The sequence below is a fragment of the Hippichthys cyanospilos genome, chromosome 11, assembly GCF_059441005.1.
Source record: "Hippichthys cyanospilos isolate Australia breed blue-spotted pipefish chromosome 11, RoL_Hcya_1.0, whole genome shotgun sequence".
Classification (NCBI taxonomy): domain Eukaryota; kingdom Metazoa; phylum Chordata; class Actinopteri; order Syngnathiformes; family Syngnathidae; genus Hippichthys; species Hippichthys cyanospilos.
Window position 1 is genome coordinate 20,232,946 of NC_142379.1, and position 15,331 is coordinate 20,248,276.

Consider the following 15,331-nt stretch of genomic DNA (forward strand, 5'->3'; position numbering starts at 1 on the left):
ATTCATGTATATTTTGTGCTGGGACTATTGTTCATCTACAGCGTGTTTCCCTGTCATTCAAGTCATTTAGCAGTTTGGTCCGAAACAGCTCCTTTCACCCGTCAGCAAAGACATCAGAAACACTTCAAATGTCTGTAAATCATATTCAAGAAAGAAGGAAGTTTCACGTAAAAGGTCACCTCAACCTCCCTGGCTGATGGCAGCTGCTCACTTGGTTTTCTCTTGGGGAAAATCTCTCTCAGGCTGCATTTCCCCATCCCCCCTTTCCACTCCAATATGATCTTCAGAAGCGTCGGGATTCCGGAAACCCTCCAAGCGGCCCTCTGCAGACCCGGTCAGAGCGGGTTCCACCAGTTTCTCCTCCTGCGCTGTGTTTGTGGTCTGCATGCTGCGATCAGGTGGACAACAGGTCAAATAATTTATATAACATAATTTGAGACAAAACAGACACCCCCTTAGCCTTATGAGCAAAACCAGGTGATTGATAGTTCTTTAAGATACATAATATGATCAAATAAAATTGTACTGTCCATTCATCCATCCATCATCATCCGCTTTATGCAGGGTCTGGTCGTGGGCTCAACAGCTTGAGCAGGGAAGCCTTCCTTCTCTCTGGCCACTTCGCCCAACTCCTCTGGGAGGAACCCCAGGCATTTCAAGGCCAGCTGAGAGACAGAGTCTGTCCAGCGTGTCCTGGGTTGTCCCTGGGGCCGGTGGGAGATGCCCAGAGGGAAGCGGCCAGGAGGCATCCTAACCTGATGTCCGAACCACCTCAACTGGTTCGTCTCAACGTGTAGGAGTAACGGCTCGACACTGAGTCCCTCCTGGATGATCGAACTTCTCACCTGATCTCTAAAGGAGAGCCCGTACACCCGGCGGGGATAACTCATTTTGGCCACTTGTATCCAGGATCTCGTTCTTTGTCACAACCCACAGCTCATGAGGTGAGGGCAGGACGGTAAATAGAGAGCCTTTTGGCTCAGCTCTCTCTTCACCACAAGACAGACTGGTACAGCATCCGCATCATGGCAGATGCTGCACCGATCCGCACGTTGCTCTCCCGTTCCATCCTACCCTCACTTATGAACAAGACCCCAAAATACTTAAACTCCTTGGCTTGAGGTAGGACTCCGACCACGAGAGGGCATTCCACCCTTTTCCGACACATGTAGACCGGTTGGGAAACTTCCACGCACCCTCAAGGTTTCTGCCGAGGGTGTGGAGCTGGTCCACTGTTCCGTGGCTGCGATGAAAACCACACTACTCCTCCTGAATCCGAGGTGCGTCTTCCTGGCAGACCCTCCTCCCCAGCATCACTGAATAGACCTTCCCAGGAGGTTAAGTGTGATCCCTCCATAGTTGGAACACACCCTCCGATCCCCCTTCTTAAAGAGGGGGTCCGGCACCCTGGTCTGCCAATCCAGGGGCACTGTCCCTGATGTCCACGCAAAGCTGCAGAGGCGTGTCAACCAAGACAGCCCTACAACATCCTGACCCTTTAGGAACTCAGGGTAGAGCTCAACCACCCCCGGGGCCTTGAGTTTTTTTTTTTTGTTTTTTTTTTATTGTACAGTACTGCAACTCATTATAACTAATAAAAAACAAGACTAATTTGGAATGGATGTTTGATTCAATTCATTGATTGACTATGGGCAAAACAGATTGAAATAATTGTAAGTTAAATGCATTTTTTTAAACACATTTCTTTTTTAATAATACCAAACCCAAGTGTGACACAACTTTTTTGCTTGAGTGCCAAGACATGATTATTTTAATTGTAAAATCATTCATTGTAATATTGTGAATTATAAAGAACTATTTTACTTGAGGAAAAACACCTTACAGTACTCCGGATAAATGTACAGGTTAGGTAGGCCGAATTTAGGCACAGGGCATGGCCGTATGTTGACGGTGGGGCCGTACTCTCGCTAGGCTAACCCAGCTTCCTTTTTAATATGAAAAAAAAACTTCAAAAATCCGTTGGACTGCTTCTTTAAGCAGCAAAGTGATTTTTTCAGTGCGGAAGGACAAAAAGGTTTGTTACTCCAAACTAAAGTGTGCAACTTTGTGGCTAAACTAGCTTAATGAGTCCCAATGTTGCAGGCGTGTTGCTCGCCTCCTCACCTGTTGTTGAGGCTGGTGTGAGAGCGGAAGCGTGCGATGTGCAGACTGCAGCTTTCTTCGCAGCATAGCGAAGGGATCAGGTGAACAGGACCTGAGCAGCACACATACACCGGTGTGAAGAAGTACAGTATTTGCAAGTACCTGCTTTCTGTGTTTTTCAAAACGTCTCTTTCCATCTCACCAGCATTAAAATCACACTAAGACAACCCAACGCTATGTAAAATCTTTTCTAAATGATCATTTTATTTTACCAAGTGGGCAAAACAATACAAAGCTATCTGACCCTGATGTAAAAAAGGGAATTACACCCTCAATAGTTTTGCCACCTTGAGCAACAATACCTGAAATCAAATGTTTGCAATCATTGGTGATTGTAGAGAGATTCTGGACCGCTCATCTTTACGGAATTGTTTCAACTCTGTCATATTGGAGGGTTTTCTCGCATGAAGTGCCCTTTAAAGATCTGGCGTCTCTAATGGATTTAAATCCGGAAACTGACTCACCCACTGCAAAAGCTTAATTTTGTTCTGTTTGAGCCATTGTTGGTGTGCTTCAGATCATTGTCCAGCTGCATGATTCAAGAGCTGGATTTTCACGTTCAGAATCGATCACAGCATGTTGTCCTAGTTCTGAGTAAGCAAAGCAGCCCCAGACCATTACTGTGCCCCACCATGCTTTACTGTTGGCATCACGTTCTTTTTTTTTATCAATTGCTGAGGCCTTTTTATATTAAATGGATGTTAATGTTACATTAATGGGCAGCACATCTTCCAAAATGTTCTATGGCCACAGGATGTTCCTCCTCCAAAGTTCTCGAGTATCAAGATGCTATTTGGTGAGTTTGAGATGGGCCTTTGTGTTCTTTTGAGACAGCAGTGGTTTTCGTCAGGGAATCCTCCCGTGGGTGTCGTTTTTGCCCTGTGTCTTTCTTGTAGTGGAGTTTAGAAGTGAGGTCAGCAAGGTCTGCAATTCTTTGAAAGTTTTTCTTAGTTCTTTTTCACCTTCTCGTGCCCTAATCTCCGTTTCTCGACCACAACTGGGAAGGTTTGCAACTGTTTCCAGTTTTCTCCATTTGTGGGTAATGGTTCTGACTAAGGTTCGCTGTAGCCCACAGCCTTGAAAATGGCTTTGTTACTTTATCTAGAAAGATAAGATTTTCGTTCACTTATTGTCACTCCGTCATTTCTTCTGTCATTTCTTTCAATCGTGGTACGATGCATTTTTTGGGTTGATTTCTTAACCTCCGCTCGGTGGTGCAGTGGTTAACACATCTGCCTCACAGTTCAGGGACAAGGGTTCAAATCCACCTTACTCACTCCGTCATTTCTTCTGTCATTTCTTTCAATCGTGGTACGATGCATTTTTTGGGTTGATTTCTTAACCTCCGCTCGGTGGTGCAGTGGTTAACACATCTGCCTCACAGTTCAGGGACAAGGGTTCAAATCCACCTTACTCCGGCTTCGGTTGTCTCAGTGTGGTATTAAAATCGGTTTGATGATTTGAAAATTTTGCAAATGCAGAATTCGGGAATGGGGCAAACACTTTTTCACAGCATTCTACCAACAGACCATGGTAACTTATGCAGCTGAAATCGTGACAAGGTCATGTGACTCACATAATAAAAACAAACTATGGCTGAATGTCACAAGATGTACTATAAAAAAAAAAAAGTGATCATGATCACATTTGAATGACTGTCAGGTACCTCAGTGGTATTGATATATGAATAATTTGATTTTATGGTAAATCAGATAAGTGGAATGTGGATGGACAAGCCATGTACAAAATAAATAAATGTTTAAAGCCAGCATTTTTTAGTCAGTTCTTGTATGGAATCCTAAGTAATGTGCAGGTGTACCTAATGAAGTGGCTGGCAATACAGTGATCCCTCTTTGTATTGCGGTTAAAGATACACGACTTCACTGTATTTTTCAAAACTATTCACAGAACAGAAAAGGAAAGGAAGATGATGACTGCGAACCGAATAGTTCAATTACTTGTCGAAGGCGAGGAGGACTCCACGCTAAAGAACCAACGTTCAGAATGCGTTCAATGAAATGAAGCAACACACGCTGAAAACGAGTTGGAAAAAACTGCAGCCTGAACTAAAGTTATGCACGACAAGTACACCACTGAGCCGTGGATGATGCTGTGAGGGTTCTCTGACTTGAATTCAGACAACATTAACGGGCATCATCTCAACAAGAGATTGAAGATAACGTCGTCAGAGCCATTGAGTTCAGCAACCGTGTCGACTGAGTCGTGGCATTCTTTAAGGGCGATTTGCCCTTCAGCATGTCCGCAAAACAAAACAAAATACAAAACAATGTATGTCAATTCCAAATGGACACGCAAACACACTACTCACATACGTGTAAATGAAAGAAAATGCTGTTTATACAAAATAATATGTTGTACAGTGAGCCCCCGGTTTACGAACTCCCCCTCTTACGAACTTTTCGACTTACGAGCGTGGACCGCGGCGTTTTTTGTCCCCCACTTACGCACAAACTTTTCGTCTTACGAACAATCCGACATGCCGCCGATCAATGTGTTCGCACAATAATTTTCGCTTTGCTACATCAACGAAATCAATTGTTCACGCTTGTCACGCTTGTGACAATGTCACAGTCACTGTCTCAGTCACGATGTCAGTCACGGAGTCAGTCACGGAGATGCCGATATGCTATTGGTCGATTGAGGTCACAGTCCCGGTCTCACTCACGGAGATGCGGATATACTATTGGCCGGCGTCACGTCAATCACAGAAATGCCGATATGCTTGGCCGAACGCCTTTATCTAGCTCGGTGTTTCCCAACCTTTTGATCACCGCGTCACATTTTAAGCCTTGAGGGTGCTGTCCGCGGCACAGTCAGTGCCGTAAATGTATCCAGCGGACCGGGGGAGAGGTGGGGTGCTGTCCGCGGCACAGTCAATGCCGTAAATTTGGACAGCGGATCGGGGGGATGATTTCCCGCGGCACAACTGACAATATATGTGCCGCGGGACCCAGCAGTTGAAAATCATGGATCTAGCTAGATGGCACAGCTGGTCGGTGTGCTGTGAAGACTTTGCAAACTTTATCTGTTAGACGTGGCTGCTAAAATTGCTAGTGGTGGTAAAGGAAGAAGTAAGAGGATGATGACAATAGAAACGAAACAGGAGATAATAAAAAAAAAAATACTAAGGAGGCGCACGCATAGTTACTGTAACCTTGCTCGTGAGTATGGCCGTAACGGCTCGGCAATCTTCTAAGGGCAAGACTTTCCTTGCCGGGGGACGGACCTCGATCGACAACAAAATGGAGAGGCTTCTTCTATTATGGATTAAAGAGAAGGAAATCGCCGGTGATATGCTCTAGTTTGAGAAAAGTTCCCGTTTAACAAAATAAATAAATAAATTCTGCGGGTTGGTCTCTGCTCCCCTCCGCCTCCACCCAGCTCAAGTCACGTCGCCCCAAAGGTAAATGTCATTTTTGCTTTGTATATGTTATTTAATTATCTGTACAGTAGATTATGTTACTCATTTTTAATATGTGTATAAAGTTGTGTTTTTACCTAAGGTTTTTGCATGCGTTCCACGCATTCACTAATTAACATAGGTTTGGATTGCCCGTCATACGAGCAGTTCGAGTTACGAGCGTAGCCGCTGAACGGATTAAGTTCGTAACATGGGGGCCCACTGTACTACTAATACAGTTGTCACAGATAACTCTGCCAATAAGGTCAGAGCTTTAAAAAATGGCACACGTTTCATGCTTTGCCCATACTCTCACGTTAGCTTCACACTTGAAAAAGTTGATTTTAAAATCTTGTTTGCCATGGATGTACTGAGAAATTTCTAGTATTTTTTATTTGGGCAACAGTTTTCACTTGATATTTTGGTACTGTAATTCTCTGTGAATGTATCTCGTTAAATGTAACAATGTATGTTGTTCTGCCTTTGTAATGATACCAATGCACTTTGTTTTTGTTTTATCTTATTTTATACTATAAAAGCGATACAATTTATAGCTAGTTACAAAGAGTAGCAGTTGCATACATGTTGTTTTTGTGGAAAAGCGCATGTTCCAAAACTTAATGTAAAAAAAGAGACATTTTTCTTATTTTGCCTTGCAAATACTCTTGCAAATTCTGTTTATACTAAATATGTTGTACTACAAATACAGATAATGCTGCCGATATGCTCAGAGTGTAACAAAATGGCACACGTTTCATGCCCTAAATTGCCCATCTCAATTTAGCATCAAACTTGAGAAAGTTTATTTAAATTGCCCATCTCAATTTAGCATCACACTTGAGAAAGTTTATTTTCCGTATCTTGTTTTTCACAAATGTACTGAGAAATATTAGTATTTTTCATTTGGCCTACAGTTTTTCACATAATATTTCCTGTGCATGCAATTTTGTTGTTGAATGTAACAGTGTACTAGTATGTGCGCAATATTTTTGTTTGTCTTACTTGATACTGTAAAAGCTATGCAATTTATTGCTAGGTTCAAAGAGTAACAGTTGCCCAAACTTTAATATAAAAAAAAGAGACATTTTTTTCTCCCTTTATTTATTTTGAATTATTTTGCCTTGCAAAATCTCTGGATCAAATCATTTATAATTGAATCATTTTGAATCAATAAATGATTATATTTGATCCAAAAATCTGGATCGTCAGTCTAAGATTCCCACCCCGACCATCCAGCATACCACAAGTGTGTCCAGGGTCAAGGTGACATGGGCAGCGGGCTCCCTGCGGAAAGTCCTGGAGCCAGCACGGGTCCAGGCAGGACATCTCGGCCCGGCCATACTGACAGTCCTTGGACCTTAATGATGCCGCTGCTCAAACAAGTTTGCACAAACAACAACATGGGGAAAAAAAAGAAACAGTTATGGCTCCAAACAAAGAGTTCAGTGGTCTTAGTACAAATTTGTTCTGATTCTGCATTCTACCAACTTTTCAAGAATATGACTCACCACAGGGCTTTTTCTCCAGCAGCTGCCTCTTGCAGTAGATGACGCACAGGACCAGCAGGGCCAGCAGCACCGTAGCCAAGGCGCTGCAGATGACCGCAGCCAGGACCATATCACGAGGGCTAGTCACCGAGTGCATAGGTACCAGGTTTACTCGCCCGCTGCCTGCACGCACACATACACAGGTTTCAGTCAGTGTGTCGTCTCACATCCAGTGTAATGCCGGTTGGCATGCATAGCTTCCGCAGGGACCTGCCACATCAGTGCTTCTCAAACTGGGGTCCCCGAATCATGGGGGTCTGTAAACCAGATAGGGGGTCTGCATGCTTACTGTAACTAGCACAGTCATAAAGCAAACACAACAAAGCATTTAATCCTGCTTGCCTTTGCTTTGGGTTAAGTGACGATATAATTGTGGCCTATACAATGTTCCCTTGTCACTTCACGAGGGGGCATTTCCCTTTTTGCGGGAGTCCCCATTAAAACCGAAAAACGAGGGAATACTGTAGTCCTATTTTTAGAGAATGGCATCTTTTACAGATTAAAGGCATAAGGTGAAAGTATAACTTGTCTTAAAGAAATGAACATGTCACTTTCTTCCCTTGTTGAACTTTGAATATCGTACACAACTTAAAATAGAAAAATACAAATCTTATTTCAACTTTACTCTCCTAAGATCACAACATTAACTAGGACTATTACTATCAAATTTTGGGGCACATATTAGCTTAATTGCGTTAAGGCTTATGAGAGGGGCCCGTGGGGGGAAAAAAATTCAAGATTCAAGAGTTTTATTGTCATAATGTTGTTTAGCAAGAAATATCTTCTTTCTGCATTAAGGTTCCTGCCCTTAAATAATTATGTCTTTGCAAGTTTGTGTGTAGACTTGCACATGGATTTACCCCCAAGTATTTTTGCTGTACACGCATGTTACAAGTTTGAAAGCTCATCCACGAATACTTGTCAAGTTCAGTTCAACTTGATGACGAGATGCATGCCCCAAATAACAACATAAGCTGCTGGCTGTTAGATGAATTAGCAGCTCTCCTAAAGGTGATATATGTGCCTACAGCTCAAAATACTTCTCTCTTATATTCATCAGGATGGTAATTTAATGTTCCCTTTTCACTGATTGTTCAGAGAAAGTGCATGTTACACGAAACAGACGGATCAGTTATGGGAAAAAAAATCACGAGGCTTCAGAGGGAGTAGAATGCATGTGAAACCCTTGAATGAGCACAGTTTTGCTTTGGAAGCACATTATTCTTCAAAAGTCTTTGCCAGTTTTCTTTATAATGTAATATAAAAAAAAAAAAAAAACACTTCCTCTTTTGGCGTGTTGGTTATTCAGCTACATAGGTGATAATGGTATCTGTCAATCCTCAAATCAAGTTTAAAAAGAAGACACAGACCTCTGAGAGAGCTAATAATTGAATCAAGACCTAATGCTTGTTTTGCATCAGTATCGGAGCCGAAACAATTATACGGTAGACGTGACTAAGATAGTATATGAATGTGTATGAACCCGGCAAACCTGTTCAGGCAATACAAGTGCATAATAAAAGAAAGACAGACTAAACTGCTTATGACAAAGTGTCAACCTATTATTATGTATCTAAGTCTTGAAAGATGAATCACTAATCTTTGTTTGACAAGTGGAGTGGAGTTGTGTTTGATGTTGCCATTGTCCATGTAAAATCAAATCCATCCAAAAAGAACATCATCTGTTCTCAGAATACAAAGGAAGTCTGTTATCAGATGCCCAGCACCTGCAGCAAATAAACAGTGGCCCATTGATGACAGCCCACCTGCTGATGGTATCTCCACATAAACCAGCCTCCAAAAGCTCCGTCTTTCTCATGGACTCCCCCACCTCCAGCCTGGAGCGTTGCTATGTGCTTTTGCACACTTTAAACACAAGTTAGTACGTTTGACCCTGAAGTTAAAACTCCACTGCACATTGCTCAATTTACAAGGAGGCATTCCTCTCACTAACTTCTTTTGATTTCTTTATTACACTTACCGACCGGAACACTTTTACAGAACCTCTCCACAATCTGATACAAACATTTTTCCTTAACAATTACATGTTCCATCCGCTCCCACCAGTCTTAACACAGCCTTGTGATTAATATTGTGTTTGTGAGAGGATATGATCAAATAGCCAACATATCTTGTAGTGTTACAGCGTGTATGTTGAATGTTGTATATTCATTACGTTCAAAAGTTTGAAGTCTCTGTTTTGACATTTTCTTAGGCCTGCCAGTAATGAACGGTTCCTGTATGTTCCCTGTGTGTGTGTGTGTGTGCGTGTTTGCTTGTTCATTCGTTCCTTCGTTCATGTACGCGCGCATGTGTGTGTTTGTTTTATTTCGCCCCTCCAGGTGGTGCTAAAAGCACGGAATAAGCCTTTGCGCAAGCGCAAGACGAGAATGCATACCACCTGCTCCGCCTGCTTCCTCTTCTAAGCGAGGTTACGCTTCCGGCCAGCAGTGGGCCTCTGGGTTAGAGGATGAGGTTGCCTCTTGGCGTTCCCAATTGAAGGGGATGTCTGCACTGTTGCAGGAGCGGTGAGCCGTCCTCTTTTCAAGGCACTGTTGCGCCGGACCTTTACAAGGATGTTGATGCCATTTCTTTGTCTGCTTCAGACTCATGCTTCCGTGAGTCTGAGTTTGATTTTAGGGACTCCACTGTTGGTTCCCCTTCTTCTGAGAGGGGCTCGTCACTCACCGTATTGGGTGATGCGGATTCACCTTTTGCACGCTGCTTTGCAGGAGCTTCAAGGGGACGTTCCTTGTCCCCAGCCTCCCTGGAGAAATCCCTTTTTCCTGGCGTGGCCGCCCATCTGCTTCCTTCAATCTCTTGCAGACCTGTTGGGCCGATACGAGTGCTTTTGCCCACCTTACTTCTGAGGGGCGTATGTTGGCAGCGTTGCAGGATGCTGCTAACATTGGGTTAAACCACATGCCTGTTGTTGAGGAGGATGTCGCTTCCTTGCTCTTGTCACCAGACGAGCAAGCTCAGCGAACGCGGTGTTGTCCTAACGTACAATGTCGTATGGCGGATGACCTCGTTACAAGGGCCTATAATGCTTGTGCGCGCTCGACTCGCATTGGCAACTCTGTCTCGCGCCTGTTGTTTGCTGGCACGGCTGTAGCGCGGAAAGGAGATACTTAGTTGGTTTTGTCAATTGGCAAGGCATGTTACATGCTTTTGCCCTCATGACAAGGGACCACAGGCTGGCGATGTCCTACTTGGTGCGTTCGCACCGCCTTCTGTGGTTGTCTCAGTCCTCCCTGACTGCGTCCTCAAAGTGTACTCTATGGGACTTTCCTGTAGTCCATGGGACATTTTTCGGTTCTGATTCAGTGGAGACACTGTGGAGCAGTCAATGGTGGAACAGTCACTCGGGGTCCGTGAGGCCCGTGTGCAGCTCTCCGACCGTGACAGAGCTTCAGCCATTTCTGGTCCTCCTCGGTCTCACACCTCTGTGCCTCATTACCGTGTTCCGTCGCGTAGCCAAATGGATGGGGTCGCCAGTTTCTTGCGTCTCCCCTGAAGGTATGCTGCTGTGAACACTCGCTCTTCGGCGTGCGTGCCCTCTGTGAGTGGCGTTCGCCACACTGGTGAATTTCGCTCTGGTCTTCAGGTGCCTGACAGTAGACCCCAGGCGGTTGCCCCCCGCCTCGCCGACCCTGTGGGTCACAGGACTGAGGTGTTGGGGCTGGCCGTCGGGTGTTTTTCCCCTCAGCAGCTCAGGTTGTGGGCTGATTTGGGGTCAGACCCCTGGGTGCTTTGCACCCTGTCCCAGGGGTACAGATTGCAGTTTCGGCGTCGGCCCCCCCATACAATGTCGGGTCAGGGAGACCTTTACTGTATCGCTGACCCAGCAAAGGCCTTGGCCCTTGATCAGGAGCTTACTACTCTCCTGGCTGTTGGGAGAAATTTAGGAATCCTTTACTTTTATTGTGTAATGAAACAGTGTTTAATCGAATGTGCCAATCAATTATGACATGTTAATTTATGTCTTGAATACAGTAATCAGTAATACTCAGGGAAGTAAACCACATGTACTAATCACTCATGTGTTAGCCATTATGTTGATCAGATGTTTTAATTGATGAAGGGATTTATTAATGTTGTTGATTCACAGTGATTATACATTTGACACCTTGTCCTTATTATTAGGATAGCAACATGTTCCACACATGTCAAGTGCCCTCAGGGCCGCGTGTTAGTGGTTGTTGGAGTCTTTTCAGGGCCCGTCAAACAGCATCCTGGACCGGGGTCACCTGGAAGGCTCCCCAAGAAAGAAGAAGTCGGGTGGGGAAGTGCGGTGGACCCGAGCGTTCGTCTTACTGGAATGTGGTGCTGCATACTACATTTTGCCATACACCTACACGCGCGCGCTCAGCTTTCACAAAGATGTATTACAAGATTTTGGATTCCGGTCGCATACATCGCTCCCCCATGCATCTCTACCCTTTTAGGGCCGGAACCTTCATGTAACCTAGGGACCTCTGAATAATAAAACTAAGGGGAACGAGGAAGTACCTCAGAGCGCGGCAGTACTGCGGCCTTTGTGGTCCTGTCTCGTTCTCCTCGCATGAGCATAAACGTTGCCTTCTCTCTTTCTTTTAGTAAAGCGTTCGGGGTGACGTTAATTGGCTTGGTGAACCAGACACTGGCCAAAGGGGCCATCGAGCCTGTTTTCCTTCCAAGCCTCACCAGGGGTTTTTATTCCCTTTACTTCCTTGTCCCAAGGAAGAAAAGTGGTTTTCACCCGATTTTGTACTTGAGAGGGCTCAATCGTTACCTCAAGAGGTTGCCATTTCGCATGCTAACGACGTCCAACGTAACACGGTCAGTCATTCTTGCCGAATGGTTCACGTCAGTCGATCTGACAGACGCTTACTTTCATGTCCCCATCAAGCATCATCACAGGCGTTTTTTGCGCTTTGCTTACAGGGTTGTCCACCGGCAGTTCCGGGTGCCTCTCACTCTCACCAAGGGTGTTCACTCGCTTCATGAAGGCGGCCCTTGCTCCCCTGCAGGCGAGTTCTCCCATACCTGGACGACTGGCTGAACAGCGTGCAGTCTCGTGCTCAGGTGGTCAGGGATACTACCGTGCTGCTTTGTCACCTGTCTTGGTTGGGGATCAGGGTGAACTTGGCAAAGTCGTCTCTGGTTCCTTCACAACAGACCACCTTTGTTGGTGTGTGGCTGGACCCCGTGGAACATGCTGGCCCGCCCTTCACTTCAGCAAGTGGACGACGTTTTGCGTGTCCTGGGGGGTTTTCGCCAAAACAGGCCCTTTCGGAATTTTTTTACGCCTGCTGGGCAAATTGACTTCTATCACCGCGGTGGTTCCTCTGGGCCTCCTACACCTTCGTCTCCTACAGATGTGGTTGAATGGCTTCCACTTGAATGCCAAGAGACATCGGCACCGATGCTTACGGGTGTCTTGTCGCTGTCTTCTCGCACTGACCCCGTGGCGCCGGCGTGCTTTTGTGGCCGCGGATGTTCGGCTGGTAGTGGTGCCGTCTCGCCGGGAAGTGGTGTCCAAGGATGCCATCTCTCCGGCTGAGTTGCCATTTGGCAACACAGGTTCGCTCAAGGGCATTGGTTGTCGGCGGAAACCGCAGACCACATCAATGTCCTGGAACTTTGGGCTGTGCATCTGCCGCTTATCCACTTCCTGCCATTCCTTCGAGGGTCGGCACGTCCTTGTGTGGATGGACAATACCTCAACAGTTTTCCACATCAATCATTAGGGGGGTACTAGGTCCATCAGGCTGCTATTGGTCGCTCAAGCCCTTCTTCAATGGCCTGCCGCCCACCTAGCCAGTCTGGGCGCAGCCTACCTTCCGGATGTCTTGAATCAGGTAGCGGACTCGTTGTTTCGCGGGGTCGTCTGCACCCGGAGATTGTGCTCGCTACATGGGCTTGTTTCAGTCAGGCGGAAATCGACCTCTTTGCCATGCAAGAGTCGACTCACTGTTACCTTTGGTTCTCCCTAATGGAGGTCAGCAGTCCACTGGGACAGGATGCACTGCCCTGCCCTGCCCTTCGCCTGTGTGTTTGGCCTCTGAGGAGCCCGACCCATTGGTGAGCTGCTGCTCTGATTCAGTCAAGCGTACTATTGTCAATGCCAGGGCTCCTTCCACATGGTTGTTGTATATCATCAGGTGCAAGTTTTTGAGTAGTGGTGCACGACACTTGCCACGGACCCAGTGGCTTGCCCTGTTTCTGCTGTCTTGGAATTTCTGCAGTCTCTCCTGGATAAGGGTCGCTCACCTTCCACGTTGAAGGTTTATGTCGCTGCCATTGGGGCCCGACACGCGGCGGTTGATGACGACTCGTTAGGGCGCCACCCGCCTGTTTCTTCGTTCATGAAAGGGGCCCGGTGTCTCCGACCCTACAGTGTGCCACGCACTCCTGCCTGGGACCTGCACGTGGTGCTTGACTCCTTGTGCCGGCCTCCTTTAGAAAACCCCTGTGTGAGGTGCCTCTCAAGTGGGCTTCTCTGAAGACTGCGTTTTTGCTCGCCGTTGTCTTGGCCAAACAAGTTGGGGAATTGCTGTCTGTCAGCCCTTCCTGCAGCAAGTGGCACCCAGATTGAGTCGCGGTCACTCTGTGGCCGAATGCCGCTTTCGTTCCGAAGGTGTGATCCTCTTCCTATGTCAACAAACCTTAGCACATCGCTCGATTTGTGCCCCCACCTGGGCATGCTGAGACCTCTGCCAACCTCTTGTGCCCTGTGCGGGCACTGCAAATTTATATGGATGCTACGGCGTCATTTTGTAAGTCGTCTCAGCTTTTCCTTTTGTATGGGGGACCTTCCAAGGGCTCCCCGCTTTCCAAACAAAGTTTGTCTCACTGGATCGTTAACATGATCACTCATGGTTGCGGGGATTTGGAACACCCCTTACCTTCAGGGTCCGCGCCCATTCTACTAGGAGTGTCGCGGTTTCTTGGGCTGTACTGAAAGGGCTTCCCTTGGAGGAAATTTGTGTTGCTGCTTCCTGGTCATCACCTGGCACTTTTGCCAGGTTCTACTGTGTGGATGTTGCTGCCCCCTATTCTCTGTCTGTGGTCCTGGGCTTCTCAGGGACGTCTATGTGAGGTTGAGGTGAGTGCCGTGCTCTCCTCGTGACCTCGCTGTTATTCGTCATTCCGTGCTTTTAGCACCGCCTCTGGCGGTCTGGAGGGGCGAAATAGAATGACATTTACATTTGTAAGCGGTTCTATGAGCTCCAGATGACCGCAAGCGTTACTTGTCACTCAGATTCCTTGTCTCTGCGTTGTTCGCACGAATAGGTTCTGAGGGACAGACTTCCAGGTGACTTATATATGTGCCCGGTGTCATGTACATGACGTTTTTGATGGTGCGCATTCTCATCTTGCGCTTGCGAGAAGGCTTACTTTGTGCTTTTAGCACCGCCTCTGCCGGTCATCCGGGGCTCATAGAACTGGTATTACATACGTAACTGTCGATTTATGGAAGCTTTGAAGTAAGTTGATACGGGTGCAGAAGCTGTCTCTTTAGTTAGCTTTATTCAATAAAGAATATGGCAATAAAGTTTATTGTGTTTCATTAACTCTTTCAATGCCAAAAATTTATCGGAAAAGGGAACCCCTAGAGTGCCAGCTGAAATGAGCATTTTCATTCATCTTTCAAGGCCAATAGAATATGTTGTGCTATGTCTATGTAAACAAGGGTGGTACCATATGAAAGATTGACTTCCATTCCTTAATTTGAATTAAAAGTATGTAATGTATGTGCAGTATGAATGGCTTTCATCCCCAACGTGCGCAACACTGCCATCCAATGGTCACAATTTATCACTACATTGCTCAATTGGCTTAATATTAAAATAAGCACTAGTCAAGCGTGTAAGCTGCCCTTTCATTAAAAAAAAAAGCAAAGAAAAAAAATTCTTGTCATTGGCACACAACGAGAGTATTTTAAAAGAAGAGAATTCTCATCCATGGGACTGAGAGAGTTAAAAAGCTGGGACTTCCTGAAATATTCATCCATCCATTTTCTGGAGCCGCTGGTGCCTAACAAAGTTGGCTTTGGATAGTAGGTAGGACGGGCAGTAGGTAGGGGACACCCTGAACTGGATGCCAGCCAATCACAGGGCACACGGAGACGAAAAACCATTCATGCATCCAATCACACCTAAGGACAATTTACTATGTCCAAGTCACCTGGCATACATGTTTTTGGAGTGTGGGA

At 46.0% G+C, this 15,331-nt stretch overlaps 1 protein-coding gene across 2 annotated transcripts in view; it reads right to left on the bottom strand.

Moving 5' to 3' along the window:
- The window catches only part of LOC148416294 (tumor necrosis factor receptor superfamily member 19-like), a 30,142-nt gene that overhangs the window by 876 nt on the left and 13,935 nt on the right, over positions 1-15,331 (bottom strand). The window contains exons 6-9 of one of the 2 annotated variants that reach the window (XM_088427318.1): positions 7,093-7,254; positions 6,826-6,954; positions 2,125-2,215; positions 212-388 (exon numbers count right to left, since the gene is read on the bottom strand). In XM_088427318.1, the coding sequence (XP_088283444.1) occupies positions 212-388; positions 2,125-2,215; positions 6,826-6,954; positions 7,093-7,254 (559 nt within the window). Of the gene's footprint in view, positions 1-179; positions 389-2,124; positions 2,216-6,825; positions 6,955-7,092; positions 7,255-15,331 lie in introns of both variants that reach the window. The other variant, XM_088427319.1, reaches the window with a different exon arrangement.